A 15,150-nucleotide genomic window follows, 5' to 3' on the forward strand; every position below is an offset into this window, starting at 1 on the left:
CCAAAAAGTGCAAAAACAACATTGCTCGCGCCGGAGGAGCCGGGAACGACTGCAGGGACACAACATTAGGTACACCTGCAGACTGCAGCACGGATTTCATATTTCATTCATTCACAACTCCTCCAACACGAACACCACTGTTCCCGCACTTATAAGTAAAGGTAAGACCATAATAACGTTTTTTTTATTAAATGTGCTTTTTTGTGTGCTACAGTTTGTATGTGTAAAGTTAAAGTTAAGTTAAAGTAGCAATGATTGTCACACACACACTAGGTGTAATGAAATTTGTCCTCTGCATTTGACCCATCCCCTTGATCACCCCCTGGGAGGTGAGGGGAGCAGTGGGCAGCAGCGGCGCCGCGCCCGGGAATAATTGTTGGTGATTTAACCCCCAATTCCAAGCCTTGATGCTGAGTGCCAAGCAGGGAAGAATGCTGGTATGAGCTTTTAAACATAACCCGTTAACTGCTGCCAATCAAATGGTGAATAAGATACTCTTTAGGGTTCATATGTTTGTAAATCTGACTGTGATGAAGTCAGTGCCTCACCAGCCATCAACCTCACCGCACGTCACTGGTATATATATATATATATATATATATATATATATATATATATATATATATATATATATAAATAAAAGAAATACTTGAATTTAAGTGTTCATTTATTCACACATATACACACATAACACTCATCTACTCATTGTTGAGTTAAGGGTTGAATTGTCCATCCTTGTTCTATTCTCTGTCACTATTTTTCTAACCATGCTGAACACCCTCTCTGATGATGCATTCTGCTTCGTCTCCTTGTTGTGTGCGCAGTTGTGCACTGCACTCTCTAAAAGCCCTAGATGTTATTGTCACATATGCATGTACAGTAGATGGCAGTATTGTCCTGTTTAAGAGTGTCACAACATTGCTGTTTACGGCAGACGAACTGCTTTACGGTAGACGAAAACGTGACCGCTGTTGTTGTGTGTTGTTGCCGCGCTGGGAGGACGTTAATGAAACTGCCTAACAATAAACCCACATAAGAAACCAAGAACTCGCCCTCGATCATTCTACAGTTATAACGTGATTGGGCAGGCACGCTGTTTATATTGTGAGAAAGCGGACGTGAAAACAGGCTGTCGACACGTCACTCGGGTCCGCCTGAATTTCGGGAGATTTTCGGGAGAAAATTTGTCCCGGGAGGTTTTCGGGAGATGCGCTTTTAACATTCCAACATGAACATGCTAGTTTTTTTGGCTAATTTTGTAAGTATACACAGTCATACTTTGATAATGATGCATGCTAACTTTAGCAGAGTAGCATTTTATACAAACTTTTCCATTACCAAAATATATTACTCTGTGTGTATCCGAAAAATGTGTTTAAAATGTTAGTCTGACGTTAGCATGCGTCAAGTACCAACATATATTAATTTGAGGTGGGTACCGTATTTTTTCGGAGTATAAGTCGCACTGGAGTATACGTCGCATTTTTGGGGAAATGTATTTGATAAAAGCCAACAGCAAGAATAGACATTTGAAAGGCAATTTAAAATAAATAAAGAATAGTGAACAGGCTCCCGGCCAAACTATGAAAAAAAATGCGACTTATAGTCCAAAAAATACGGTAGTTGAAAAATGTTAGTTAGCCTTTTAGCATTCCAACATGAACATACTAGCTTCTTTGCCAATTTTGCAGGTGTGGACTTCAATGTCAAATATTTTTTTACTTGACAAGTGAAACTTATTAGCATGCTAAGCTTAGTATACTAGCTTTTTTGTCATGTCTGTGTGATCATGTTTTTGTTTTGGTCATGTTCGTTTTGGGTTTTGGACTTTTTGTGCACTTTTGTTTTGTCACCATAGCAACCCATTAGTTTTCACCTGTCACGTCACGCACCTGTTTCACGTCTTGAGTCACGCACCTGCTTTCACTAATCATGTCCATAGTATTTAAGTTCATTCTTTTCAGTTTGTCGTGCTGACGACATCACCACATTTATGCTCTGTCCATTCTTTCCATGTCCATTCCTCAAGCAACTATTTTTGTCCAAGCCAAGTAAGTTTTTGTTCCATGTTTATAGTCTTTTTGGTTTCATAGTTTGTTCTCCGCCATTGTGCGTGTTTTTTCGTTTGTACTTTTTTGCTATAGTCTTTTGGTTTCATAGTTTATTCTCCGCCACTGTGCGCGCTTTTCGTTTGTACTTTATTTTTGATATATTAATAAATCATGTACCTTCATTCCCGTCTCGCCCGAGCCAACTTTCCGTTGCATCCCGGAAAAGCAAACACCCAAGACCAAGTCTTGACATTTTTAAAGCAATTTTTCCAGATACACGCCTCGGAGTAATATATTTTGGTACTTGACACATGTTACAGTTAGCATTTTAGCATGCTAACATTAACATGTGTTTTTTTTTAAAGTTAATTTTGCAAATTTTTTGTCACTTGACGCTATCTGTGCAGCATGATAACTGCTAGCATTTCAGTTCGGCCGTGACTCTTCAGCATTCACTCAAATTGCATTTTCTAGTTCTTCGAAAAATTATTTTACATGGAAAAGGTGAAAACTACCAAAATGGTTTGTCAGTCTGTGGCCTTCAGTGGAAAAAGTTTGGGCACCCCTGCACTATAATTGTGTACTGCTTTTTGACAGCTAATGAAGTGGCCACTAATCGCCATGACTTTCTTCAAGTTACAATCCACGGGAAAAAAAAGTCACATCAAGTAGTTTGTGCTGGGCAGAAATCAAGTTTAAACACGTAAAGCCGGTACTAATAGGGACTGTATACAGACCCCCTAATCAGAGTGATTTCTATGGTGCTCTCGAAGAGTGCTTAGCTGGGGTAGACAACGTGGAGAAAATTTAACTGGAGATCTGAACACAGATATTGTCTTCAAATCTTACAGCAAGCTTTGTAATCTGCATTGCCTCTCCCAGCCAATAACACTACCCACAAGAGTGTGTGATTCCACCCAATCTGCTCGCTGTACATATCCTACACTTGTTTCAATGCCCATTTCTCTGATGATGCAATTGTTGATGACTGAAGTGCTGATATCAACCAAACCCTCCTCATCCCACCCCCCCCGGATTGTAAATAATTCAATGTATATACTCTGATGATTAACTTGTGTGATGACTGTATTATGATGTTAGTATATATTTGTACCATAATTTGATTAACGTGGACCCCGACTTAAACAAGTGTGAAAAACTTATTGGGGTGTGTCGGAGGCAGATATTTACATAGATCCGAATTTAAGTTGTACTTCTTTTTATTTCATAGTCATATTTGAAAACAGCTCGTGTGTTCCATCTCTTCCCTTGCTGCTCTGTCTCCAAGTAAACTGTGTGTGCTTAACCTTGAAGTGAGGAATGTTTGAGAGAGCGATAATAAGCCATACTTGCCAACCTTGAGACCTCCGATTTCGGGAGGTGGGGGCGTGGTCGGGGGTGGGGCGGGGCGTGCTTGGGGGCGTGGTTAAGGGGGGAGGAGTATATTGACAGCTAGAATTCACCAAGTCAAGTATTTCATACATACATACATACATATATATATATATATATATATATATATATATATATATCCTGAAAATATGCAAACAAAACTGTGTTTAGATAATTGATACTTCAAACTTGCATAAATAAATATTAAGGAATATAACATAACTTGGCTTCTGAGAGCTTCAAAATGTAATGAATAAAATGCTAAAGTTGTTGATAAACAAGCAATTATTTTAATAATTAAATATGGTCATTTTAAATTAATTATTATAATTTAAAATCAATCATTTCAAATATGTTTATTTCAATGTATAATTCTATGGCTGGATGTAAAAAGGAGTCACAAAAAAATTAAAATAAAAATACAATTAATTTTGATGTTTTCAGCAAAATATAGTAAAATTTTTATTTTATTTTATTTAAAAAAAATTAATAAATATATTTATTTTTAGGTAAAATACACATAATAATACAATTTATCTCTAGTCTGGATGATTTAGTTCTTGTCACCCTGTTGTCCTCCCGTCATGAAAAAAGGCTGTCCTCACTCAGGTCCGCATGGAGCTGGAGGGGGCGTGGCTTCCAGCTCCGGCTGAAAATCGGGAGAATTTCGGGAGAATATTTGTCCCGGGAGGTTTTCGGGAGAGGCGCTGAATTTCGGGAGTCTCCCGGAAAATTCGGGAGGGTTGGCAAGTATGTAATAAGCATTTGTTTTGGCTAAGAGAGACATGACTGCCAGGGGGGGACGGGGGGAGGAAGAGGAGAGGGGTTTTTGGAATCGGGAAGGCAGACCATTTAGAATGTTCTATGCTGGACTGGTCTCAAAAAGTATATTTGCAAAGCTTTGAAAATATACAACAAAAATACCTATTCTGTCTCTGGTGGTTTTTCAACTCGGCTTTAAGTGTCGTAAAAAGCTTGGGAGCGACTTGTGACTTGAATTCCCTGGGTGGTGTTACCATTTAGTGGTCAATTGTAGGGAATATGTACTGTACTGTGCAATCTACTAATAAAAGTTTCAATCAATCAATGCTCTTCCGGTCACGTGTTGCTGACGTGCTCACTTCCTCTTCATGGCGTCCAATGGTAATGGAGGAGACACTTTGTCGAAGAGCAGCACAGAGGACGCCATTCCTGCAAGAAGAGTGTCAGAAAGGCGCTAAAACGAGGAACCGGGAGGAGAGGGTCTCACCCAGCAGGGGTCCCATCCAGTAGACCACGCAGTATTCCGCTGTAGAGCTTCCGGTGCAGCCGAACAGCGTGGAGAAGGCCAAAGCTGGGTTGAACACTGCGCCCGTCACACCGCCCCCTGTGGACACACCGCGTCATTGCAGCATGCATGAGTGTACGTCAGGACCAGGTGACGTCATACCTGCACAGACCACCGACGTGATGACGGCGGCGGTCGCGTGCACGCGGTACCTGTCGTCCAGGCCGCGCGCGTGCGTGACGGCCGTCTGAACGGCGAAGGCGCACGCCAGCTCCACGCACGCGGCGGTGTGAAGCGGCGCGCGTATGGCGCTGGCGCACCGGAAGCCGCCGAGGGCGTGGCGCGCGTGCAGCCCGGACAAGCCGCGCCCCCAGATCGCCTGCGCCGCGGCGCGCGCCGCGCGGGCGGCGGCGAACTGGCACGCGATCCGCAGCAGCGCGCTCCCGCCCGGGACGCGGGCGCGGTAGGCGTGCGCGAGCGTGCCGACGGGGTTCCCCGTGGCGCCGCGGAAGGTGAGGCCGTGGGTCACCGCCGCCAGGTAGGTGAGCGTCAGAGACACGCCCGCCGGGACCACGCCCACTTCCGACAGCAGCCGGAGCTCGTGCGCGCAGCAGCACAGCTGGAACGTGGACACGAGCTCGGCGGCGTACGCGCGCATGCTCGTGCCCGCGAGGAGAGCGCACAAGGGCCTAAGGATGACGTCACTCAGCGCGACCACGCCCACCAGGACCGCCAGAGACACCGCGACGTCTGCGGACATCTTGGCCGCAGGAAGACGTCTCCTCCTCGGCTGCCTATACAAAGATGCTGCGCCTTTCAGTACCGGAAGTGACGATCAATACAAACAAACAACTTTGTCCATAAACGTCAGTCAAGCATTAATATTGATGATGCCGTGTTCATTTTTAAGCTACATTTGGCCCCGCCTCCTTTTAGGCTAATCATTACGTCATTTTATTTGGAGGCGCAGTTACTCTCTCTAACCGCTAGATGTCGCCGTGTCTTCGTAATTTCAGTATGTCCCCGCTTCTTTTCTGACAGGCTCGGTTGGAATGGATTTAAATATTTAACAGTTTTGGAGGAATGAAAGGAAATCCGATTAACTTTTCAACAGGTCGTAAGACTAAGCAACATCCTTTTTGTATAGAAACACTGACATTAATAAATAAATAAAGATATATGCAATACAAGGAATTCGAGCTTTGGTACATTAGGTTGTGAATGATCGAAAAGTCATCAATGAGGGCGTGGTCGCTCCAAATTCCCCATTTTCCTTGAACGCACCACCTGTGCTTTTGCTTCCCATCCACCTCGTGGTGTTTAAGGAACACCCACGGCAGCCAATCAGCAGCGAGGACGGCGAGAGACCGACCAATGGGACGTGGCCGCCTTGGCGCCCGAGGGGCGGGGCTTGCGCTGCTGGAGGCTCCGTGGTGGCTAGCTAACAATAGGCCGGGAATAGAGAGGCTGGTCTCGGCTTGAGGAGCAGGCAGGGGAACGGGTGGAGCTTCAGCGGTCTTTTTAGCAGCACTTGACACGGCGTGGCCCCGGCGTAGGACATACCTCCTCCCCCGCTACTCTCCCTGTCTACATTCTGACCAAGAAAAGGTGAGACTGTTTATTATTTGTATTTTTCTTTTTACTTTTCCATTCAACTTAATGTTCCATCATGATGTCGCGAGGTCGCGGTGGGCTGACTGGACGAAGGCTTAACATTACTGGAAGCTGCTCTTTTTTTTACTCTAATTAGCTGCTTTTTATCCGCCTTTCGACGCCCTGCAGGCCATTCTTGTTGTGTTCAAGTTAGCTTTTATTGGAACATAAAGTGTTGCTCATGTTGACTTCAATGAATGAATGAATGAATGAATACATACATACATACATACATACATACACACTTGGGCAGGAATGTTGTGATCCTCCTTTGCCGTGAACTTTATTACACTGCAGAGACAACAAGAGGCCTCCTGGAGAGCACAGACCTCCGCCAAGGCTTTAACGCTAAATGCATTTGAACGTGATCCGGATCAGATCTGGATTCAACTTGCAAGTCCTAACGTTGTCTCAATAGTAGCCAAACATGGAATGAAGCCATCTTTGGAGGGACGCCTGACCTCAATAAGGAAACCAAAGTGCAGGGTTTAATCTCAAATAGTGGTCTGAGAACAGCTGACTGATGGTGATGTTTCCGCACACCGCAGCTCCTTCAGCAACAATCAATAATCGATCAAAGTCTTGAGTTGCATCGCTTTGATCTTTGCTCCTTGGCAAGAAGAGGAGTTGCATCCTCCGCTCACGCCCTTGCTACTTCTTCTTGTTGTATGTTCCTGCTTGCTCCTCAGGCTTGCAGTCTTCGTGTGCGCTTGCAGATTTGACACTTGCAGTGAAGCAGCGCTAATGTTGTTAACCAGAAACATCCATCACCACGCTCTCTCTGGCTGTAGGGCCGCACCTTTCTGCCAGAAAATGTCAATCTCGTTTTTTTACGGAGAATGCGATTGTCACGTTCAAAAACTGAGGACATCTATTAAACAAGACAAAAGGCAAGGAATCAAACAGAGACAGAATTCAATTTGGACTCAATATTGAGGAGAGACATGGCCACTGCACTCTCTGTACAGTCCTGCACCACGCTCTTGACGAAGAAGGTTTTCGTCTCCTCTTTTAATTCAGATGTTCAATGTTCACGCACCAACACATGTCTCAGCAGGAATGGGGAGGTATGTAAAACAGTCATTGTTTTCGGTCGCTTTGAAGTTCAAGAAGAGGATTTCTCGGGCTTGGGCTCTTCCTGGATCCAGCTGGGGCAGGTGTTGGAGGACAATGGATAACCCCTCCCGTCTCCTGACCACAGTGACTTCAAGAGGGCAGCGGGTCGTAAACAGCGTTGACCTCGGTCACCAAATAGTCGGAAGAGAGTTTGTGAAATACTTCAGAGAGTTCGTTTAACACTTCAAAGAGAGTTCCTCTGGAAGTTGAGCAGATCCTGCCATCTGTCCGTGTGTCCACAGTGGCGTTTCACGAGCCTTCTTCCTCTTGTTAGGCCTCAAAAGACAGCATTCATAATACGTTTCTTTTGTGATAACTTACAAACAATTATTCCAACAGTGATTTTTAATTTTTTTATTTTAAATGTGTTTATTGAATTTTTTTCATTCAAATGTTAATTAATTGTAGTTTACTTAGATTTATTAAACATATTTAATTTAATTGAAAACATTTTTAGTACGTTTTTTTAAATTTTTTTTATCAATAACGTTTTTTATTCTTTTTTTTTTCCACATTCACTCACAAACACATTATAAGGGGACTGTCTGTGAAGCTTGTCGTTCCACATCTTAACACAGGTCATACGGGCGTGCCACAGTTGACTTAGTTGTTTTAAACGTAGGGGTCTCCAAACTACGGCCCGCCAACGTCCAAAATCCGGCCCGCGTGAAGTCCTAAGTTAAAAAAAATATATATATATGTATATATTATTTTTTTTAATTTTTTTTTTTTTTTACTTAAGCGAAACTTATTAGCATGCTAACCTTAGTATACTAGCTTTTTTTTTTTTTTTAGCAATTTTTCCCAGATACACGCCTCAGAGTAATATATTTTGGTACTTGACACATGTTACAGTTAGCATTTTAGCATGCTAACATTAACATGTGTCATGTATTTTTTTTCAAGGCAATTTTGCTAATTTTTTGTCATTTGACGCTATCTGTGCAGCATGATAACTGTTAGCATTTCAGTTCGGCCATGACTCTTCAGCATTCACTCAAATTGCATTTTCTAGTTCTTCGAAACATTATTTTTAGAGATGTCCGATAAATGCTTTAAAATGTAATATCGGAAATTATCGTTATCGTTTTTTTTTTATTATCTGTATCGTTTTTTTTGTTTTTATTAAATCAACATAAAAAACACAAGATACACTTACAATTAGTACACCAACCCAAAAAAACTATATATATTATTTTTATTTTATTTTTTTTTTTTTAAATCTGTATTTTCTGATCCATTTTCTACCACTTGTTACTCTCGGTGTCTCTTAGCTGCTCAGGCAAATCATATTGTCTAAAAAGAAATGTTTCCATTAATAACATGACATCGCGCTCGCGCCGCGGCTAGTGCGCAAGGAATATGTATGTGTGTATGTATATATGTATATATTAGGGGTGTAACAGTACACAAAAACTTCTGTTTGGTACGTACCTCGGTTTCGAGGTCACGGTTCGGTTCATTTTCGGTACAGTAAGAAAACAAAATATAAATGTTTTGGTTATTTATTTACCAAATTTGTAAACAATGGCTTTATCCTTTTAACATTGGGAACACTATAATAATTCTGCCCACGTCAATCAACATTAAACTGCCTCAAGTTGTTGCTCAGATTAAATAAAATGACACCGATTTTATATATATATATATATGTATATATATATATATATATATATATGTATGTATGTGTGGGGAAAAAAAATCTCAAGACTACTTCATCTCTACAGGCCTGTTTCATGAGGGGGGTTCCCTCAATCATCAGGAGATTTTAATGGGAGCATTCACATACCATGGTTTATATAGGGCACAGAGTGGGTGGGTACAGGCTGGCGTAGGGGCGTGGTGATTGGCTCATGTGTTACCTAGGAGGTGTTTCCGTCTGTGGCGGCATGCTGATACAATTTCCCTGCGCTTGTTGAGGGATGACAGGTCTGGACGGTAAATAATAAACAGTTTCTCTTTCAAGCATAGGTTGCATCTTTTATTACCACTATTGTAAGGTGTGCTGGATGCAAGAATTTGCCATGTTATTGAATATTCAACATTATTGTCTTTGAGGTCCCAAATGTGTTTGCTGAGTTCTGTGGTATTCCGCAGGTTTTGGTTCCTGAAAGAAGCCTTGTGATTGTTCCATCTGGTTTTAAACTCTCCCTCGGTTAATCCTACATATGTGTCGGATGTGTTAATGTCCTTGCGTGTTACCTTAGATTGGTAGACAACTGATGTTTGTAAGCAACCCCCGTTGAGAGGGAAATCAGGTTTCTTTCGACAGTTGCAGCCTTTGTTGGTTTTGGAGTCGCTCTGTCCGGGGGCCGACGGCTCATTTGCAATTGTTTTGTTGTGGTTTGAGATAATTTGTCGTATATTGTTCATACAGCTGTAGCTCAATTTAATGTTGTTCTTGTTGAATACTTTTCTTAGGATGTTGTCTTTGGGAAAGTGTTTGTCAATCAGATTGAGGAATTTGTGTCCAATGTTAGTTGAGACGTTTTTGCTGTATGGGGGGTTGTACCAGATGATGTCGTTTCGTTTTCTGTTATTTTTTGGTTGGTTTCCTGGCGTGGGTTCATAGGTGAGGGTGAAATTGTATCCGCTTTCATCAAGGGCTTTTTGGTACGGGGGGGTTGCTTGGTCAAATTCAGCTTTGCTAGATGACAGCATCGATAGCCTTTTATTAATTCCGGTAGGTATTCTTTTCGTGGTGGTGGGTGGGTGGTTGCTGTCATGGCATATGCGCTTCTTGAGAAGCGCATATGCCAAATTTTCAAAGAGAACGGCCTACGGATCACGATTGAAGCCAACAAGCAAACCGTCAACTCCTTGACGTCACTTTCAACCTGAGAAATAACAGCTACCAACCATTCACGAAACCCAACACAACACTCCAATACGTGCACCATGACAACAACCACCCACCCACCACCACGAAAAGAATACCTACCGGAATTAATAAAAGGCTATCGATGCTGTCATCTAGCAAAGCTGAATTTGACCAAGCAACCCCCCCGTACCAAAAAGCCCTTGATGAAAGCGGATACAATTTCACCCTCACCTATGAACCCACGCCAGGAAACCAACCAAAAAATAACAGAAAACGAAACGACATCATCTGGTACAACCCCCCATACAGCAAAAACGTCTCAACTAACATTGGACACAAATTCCTCAATCTGATTGACAAACACTTTCCCAAAGACAACACCCTAAGAAAAGTATTCAACAAGAACAACATTAAATTGAGCTACAGCTGTATGAACAATATACGACAAATTATCTCAAACCACAACAAAACAATTGCAAATGAGCCGTCGGCCCCCGGACAGAGCGACTCCAAAACCAACAAAGGCTGCAACTGTCGAAAGAAACCTGATTGCCCTCTCAACGGGGGGTGCTTACAAACATCAGTTGTCTACCAATCTAAGGTAACACGCAAGGACATTAACACATCCGACACATATGTAGGATTAACCGAGGGAGAGTTCAAAACCAGATGGAACAATCACAAGGCTTCTTTCAGGAACCAAAACCTGCGGAATACCACAGAACTCAGCAAACACATTTGGGACCTCAAAGACAATAATGTTGAATATTCAATAACATGGCAAATTCTTGCATCCAGCACACCTTACAATAGTGGTAATAAAAGATGCAACCTATGCTTGAAAGAGAAACTGTTTATTATTTACCGTCCAGACCTGTCATCCCTCAACAAGCGCAGCGAAATTGTATCAGCATGCCGCCACAGACGGAAACACCTCCTAGGTAACACATGAGCCAATCACCACGCCCCTACGCCAGCCTGTACCCACCCACTCTGTGCCCTATATAAACCATGGTATGTGAATGCTCCCATTAAAATCTCCTGATGATTGAGGGAACCCCCCCTCATGAAACAGGCCTGTAGAGATGAAATAGTCTTGTGATTTTTTTTCCCCACACATACATATATATATATATATATATATATATATATATATATATATATATATATATATATATATATATATTAGAGGTGTAACTTTTCCTGTTTTTACTTTCAATGCTTAAATATCTATAGATCAACTTCAGATCTATCATAATGTTGTTGGTTTTTTTATGTTGTATGTCCCTTTGGATTTGGAATAGAGCAAGAAAATGAGAAAAAAATGTAATGTTCTAACTATTAATAATAATATATTCAGTCACCTGTAACAGACCTGACACAGTTTTGTCTTTAAATACATTTTTACCTCTTCTTTTGTTTGTTTGTTCTACAAAATAAATTTTTTTCAAAATGGCCCATGGATACTTTGACTTTTCAGTATGCAACCATTGGTGGAAAAAGTTAAGACACCCCTCATCTAAAATATTAGAAGCTCTGGAAATAAAATAAGAATAAGAACAAAGTTTAGTTAGTTCATTAAAAAAATAGAAATAATACTCCCTTATGAAATAATTAATTTGAAAAACTACAACAAAAATAAACACTATTAAATGTCTGACTGAAGATGAATAATTTCATACCGGCAGAAGGTTTGACACGAGGTTATGGTGTTACACAATCGTAATATTGTTGTTGGTATTATAGTCTTCAAAAGGAAAAACGGTAAAAATTTAAGAAAAAGAGCAAAACAATGAGGGAAAAAAACTGTAATGTTCTAACTATTAATAATAATATATTCAGTCACCTGTAGCAGATATGACACAGTTTTGTCTTTAAATAAGTTTTTCCTTTTTTTTAATTTTATTTTTTTATTTTTTTATAAGAAACCCAAGGTATTGATGGCAAAATCACAATGAATGCAACATTTTTTTTTCTAATATTTGATGTGAAATAGGTCAATAATTCATCACAATACTGCTTTTGATTCATTGTTTTTTGAGAAATGACTGTTTAAAAAAAAAAATCAGACTAAAAGACTATAAGTGTTAAACAATTAGTCATATATCAATATATATTATTTTTTACTTTCAACGCTTAAAGCTCTAGGTCAACTACACTTATTTCCGTTGACATAAAGTTGACATTTTTTTTTAAATGTGTTGGCCCTGAGATGAGGTGGCGACTTGTCCAGGGTGTACCCCGCCTTCCGCCCGAATGCAGCTGAGATAGGCTCCAGCACCCCCCGCTACCCCGAACGGGACAAGCGGTAGAAAATGGATGGATGGGTTTTATGCCTTTTTTGTCAAAGAAAACCTTGGTTTTTTAATGACAAAAACACAAAATAAGCAATATTTGATGTGAAGTAGTTGGCGCTTTAAATAGGTCAATAATTCATAACAACGTGCTTTTCATTCATTATTATTTTTTCGAACAATGAAAAGAAAACCAGATTAAATGTCTCAGGGATCCAAAAATCATTAAAGTCATACATCAATGTGTTATTTTGACTTTTAACGCTTAAATCTTTGGATCAACTTCAGATCCATCTGTTGATTAATAGTTAGGATGATTATTGTTTTGAGCAATGACTGTTTTAAAACAAAGAAAGCTGCTATTAGCGATTATTAAGCTGTTATTCCATCCATCCATCCATCCATCTTCTTCCGCTTATCCGAGGTCGGGTCGCGGGGGCAGCAGCCTAAGCAGGGAAGCCCAGACTTCCCTCTCACCAGCCACTTCGTCCAGCTCTTCCTGTGGGACCCCGAGGCGTTCCCAGGCCAGCCGGGAGACATAGTCTTCCCAACGTGTCCTGGGTCTTCCCCGTGGCCTCCTGCCAATCGGACGTGCCCTAAACACCTCCTTAGGGAGGCGCTCGGGTGGCATCCTGACCAGATGCCCGAACCACCTCATCTGGCTCCTCTCCATGTGGAGGAGCAGCGGCTTTACTTTGAGCTCCTCCCGGATGACAGAGCTTCTCACCCTATCTCTAAGGGAGAGCCCCGCCACCCGGCGGAGGAAACTCATTTGGGCCGCTTGTACCCGTGATCTTGTCCTTTCGGTCATAACCCAAAGCTCATGACCATAGGTGAGGATGGGAACGTAGATCGACCGGTAAATTGAGAGCTTTGCCTTCCGGCTCAGCTCCTTCTTCACCACAACGGATCGATACAGCGTCCGCATTACTGCAGACGCCGCACCGATCCGCCTGTCGATCTCACGATCCACTCTTCCCTCACTCGTGAACAAGACTCCGAGGTACTTGAACTCCTCCACTTGGGGCAAGATCTCCTCCTCAACCCGGAGATGGCACTCCACCCTTTTCCGGGAGAGAACCATGGACTCGGACTTGGAGGTGCTGATTCCCATCCCAGTCGCTTCACACTCGGCTGCGAACCGATCCAGTGAGAGCTGAAGATCCTGGCCAGATGAAGCCATCAGGACCACATCATCTGCAAAAAGCAGAGACCTAATCCTGCAGCCACCAAACCAGATCCCCTCAACGCCTTGACTGCGCCTAGAAATTCTGTCCATAAAAGTTATGAACAGGATCGGTGACAAAGGGCAGCCTTGGCGGAGTCCAACCCTCACCGGAAACGTGTCCGACTTACTGCCGGCAATGCGGACCAAGCTCTGACACTGATCATACAGGGAGCGGACCGCCACAATCAGACAGTCCGAAACCCCATACTCTCTGAGCACTCCCCACAGGACTTCCCGAGGGACACGGTCGAATGCCTTCTCCAAGTCCACAAAGCACATGTAGACTGGTTGGGCAAACTCCCATGCACCCTCAAGGACCCTGCCCAGAGTATAGAGCTGGTCCACAGTTCCACGACCAGGACGAAAACCACACTGTTCCTCCTGAATCCGAGGTTCGACTATCCGGCGTAGCCTCCTCTCCAGTACACCTGAATAGACCTTACCGGGAAGGCTGAGGAGTGTGATCCCACGATAGTTAGAACACACCCTCCGGTTCCCCTTTTTAAAGAGAGGAACCACCACCCCGGTCTGCCAATCCAGTGGTACCGCCCCCGATGTCCACGCGATGCTGCAGAGTCTTGTCAACCAAGACAGCCCCACAGCATCCAGAGCCTTAAGGAACTCCGGGCGGATCTCATCCAACCCCCCGGGGCCTTGCCACCGAGGAGCTTTTTAACTACCTCAGCAACCTCAGCCCCAGAAATAGGAGAGCCCACCACAGACTCCCCAGGCACTGCTTCGTCATAGGAAGACGTGTTGGTGGGATTGAGGAGGTCTTCGAAGTATTACCCTCCACCGATCCACAACTTCCGCTGTTAATATTGCAATATTTTCTCATTACATCACACCTCTTTGCTTTTTAACGTGGGAATAGTGTCAAAGCGCTTTGAGTACCTTGAAGGTAGAAAAGCGCCATTTATCATTTATTTATTTTTATTAAACTTTTTTAATGTTTTTTAAAATAGTTTTTAAAAATATGCCACACAGGCCGCTAAAAAAAATATTTAGACACCCCTGGCGTATAGAGGACGTGTCGGTTGTCATGGCAACTCCTTGAGTAAAATTGCAGCATTTGTTTGTATTCAATAAAATATACAAATCTTGTTTAGAAATAATCCAACCAGGAAGTCTCTTCTTCATTTCATTTGATCTCTCATAGAATGATAAAAAAAAACATTGAAATGATGTTCATCATGTACTTCACTGCCACCTACAGGCCTGGAGTGGATTGTTGCCAATCCGTTAGAAATGGACGGCACCAGTTGGTGTTTTTATTGGTGTGTTGTGTTAATAAACGACTTCCTTCCACACCCTGAACACCCTCCCCA

At 42.5% G+C, this 15,150-nt stretch overlaps 2 protein-coding genes across 2 annotated transcripts in view; one reads left to right on the forward strand and one right to left on the reverse strand.

Moving 5' to 3' along the window:
- Positions 1-4,302: 4,302 nt before the first annotated feature.
- On the reverse strand, positions 4,303-5,470 carry aqp11 (aquaporin 11). Its single transcript, XM_061971970.1, has 3 exons — positions 4,873-5,470; positions 4,693-4,809; positions 4,303-4,634 (listed from the first exon to the last, which is right to left on the reverse strand). Exons 1-3 carry the CDS (start codon positions 5,468-5,470, stop codon positions 4,561-4,563), a joined length of 789 nt encoding a protein of 262 aa, XP_061827954.1. The 3' UTR covers positions 4,303-4,560.
- Positions 5,471-6,171: 701 nt separating this feature from the next.
- Positions 6,172-15,150, forward strand: part of pak1 (p21 protein (Cdc42/Rac)-activated kinase 1) — a 123,438-nt gene continuing 114,459 nt past the window's right edge. Inside the window, exon 1 of the mRNA XM_061972201.1 lies at positions 6,172-6,318. The gene's annotated coding sequence lies outside the window, so the exon portion shown is untranslated. The remainder of the gene's footprint in view (positions 6,319-15,150) is intronic.

The sequence above is a fragment of the Nerophis lumbriciformis genome, linkage group LG17 (genome assembly GCF_033978685.3).
Source record: "Nerophis lumbriciformis linkage group LG17, RoL_Nlum_v2.1, whole genome shotgun sequence".
Taxonomy (NCBI): Eukaryota; Metazoa; Chordata; class Actinopteri; order Syngnathiformes; family Syngnathidae; genus Nerophis; species Nerophis lumbriciformis.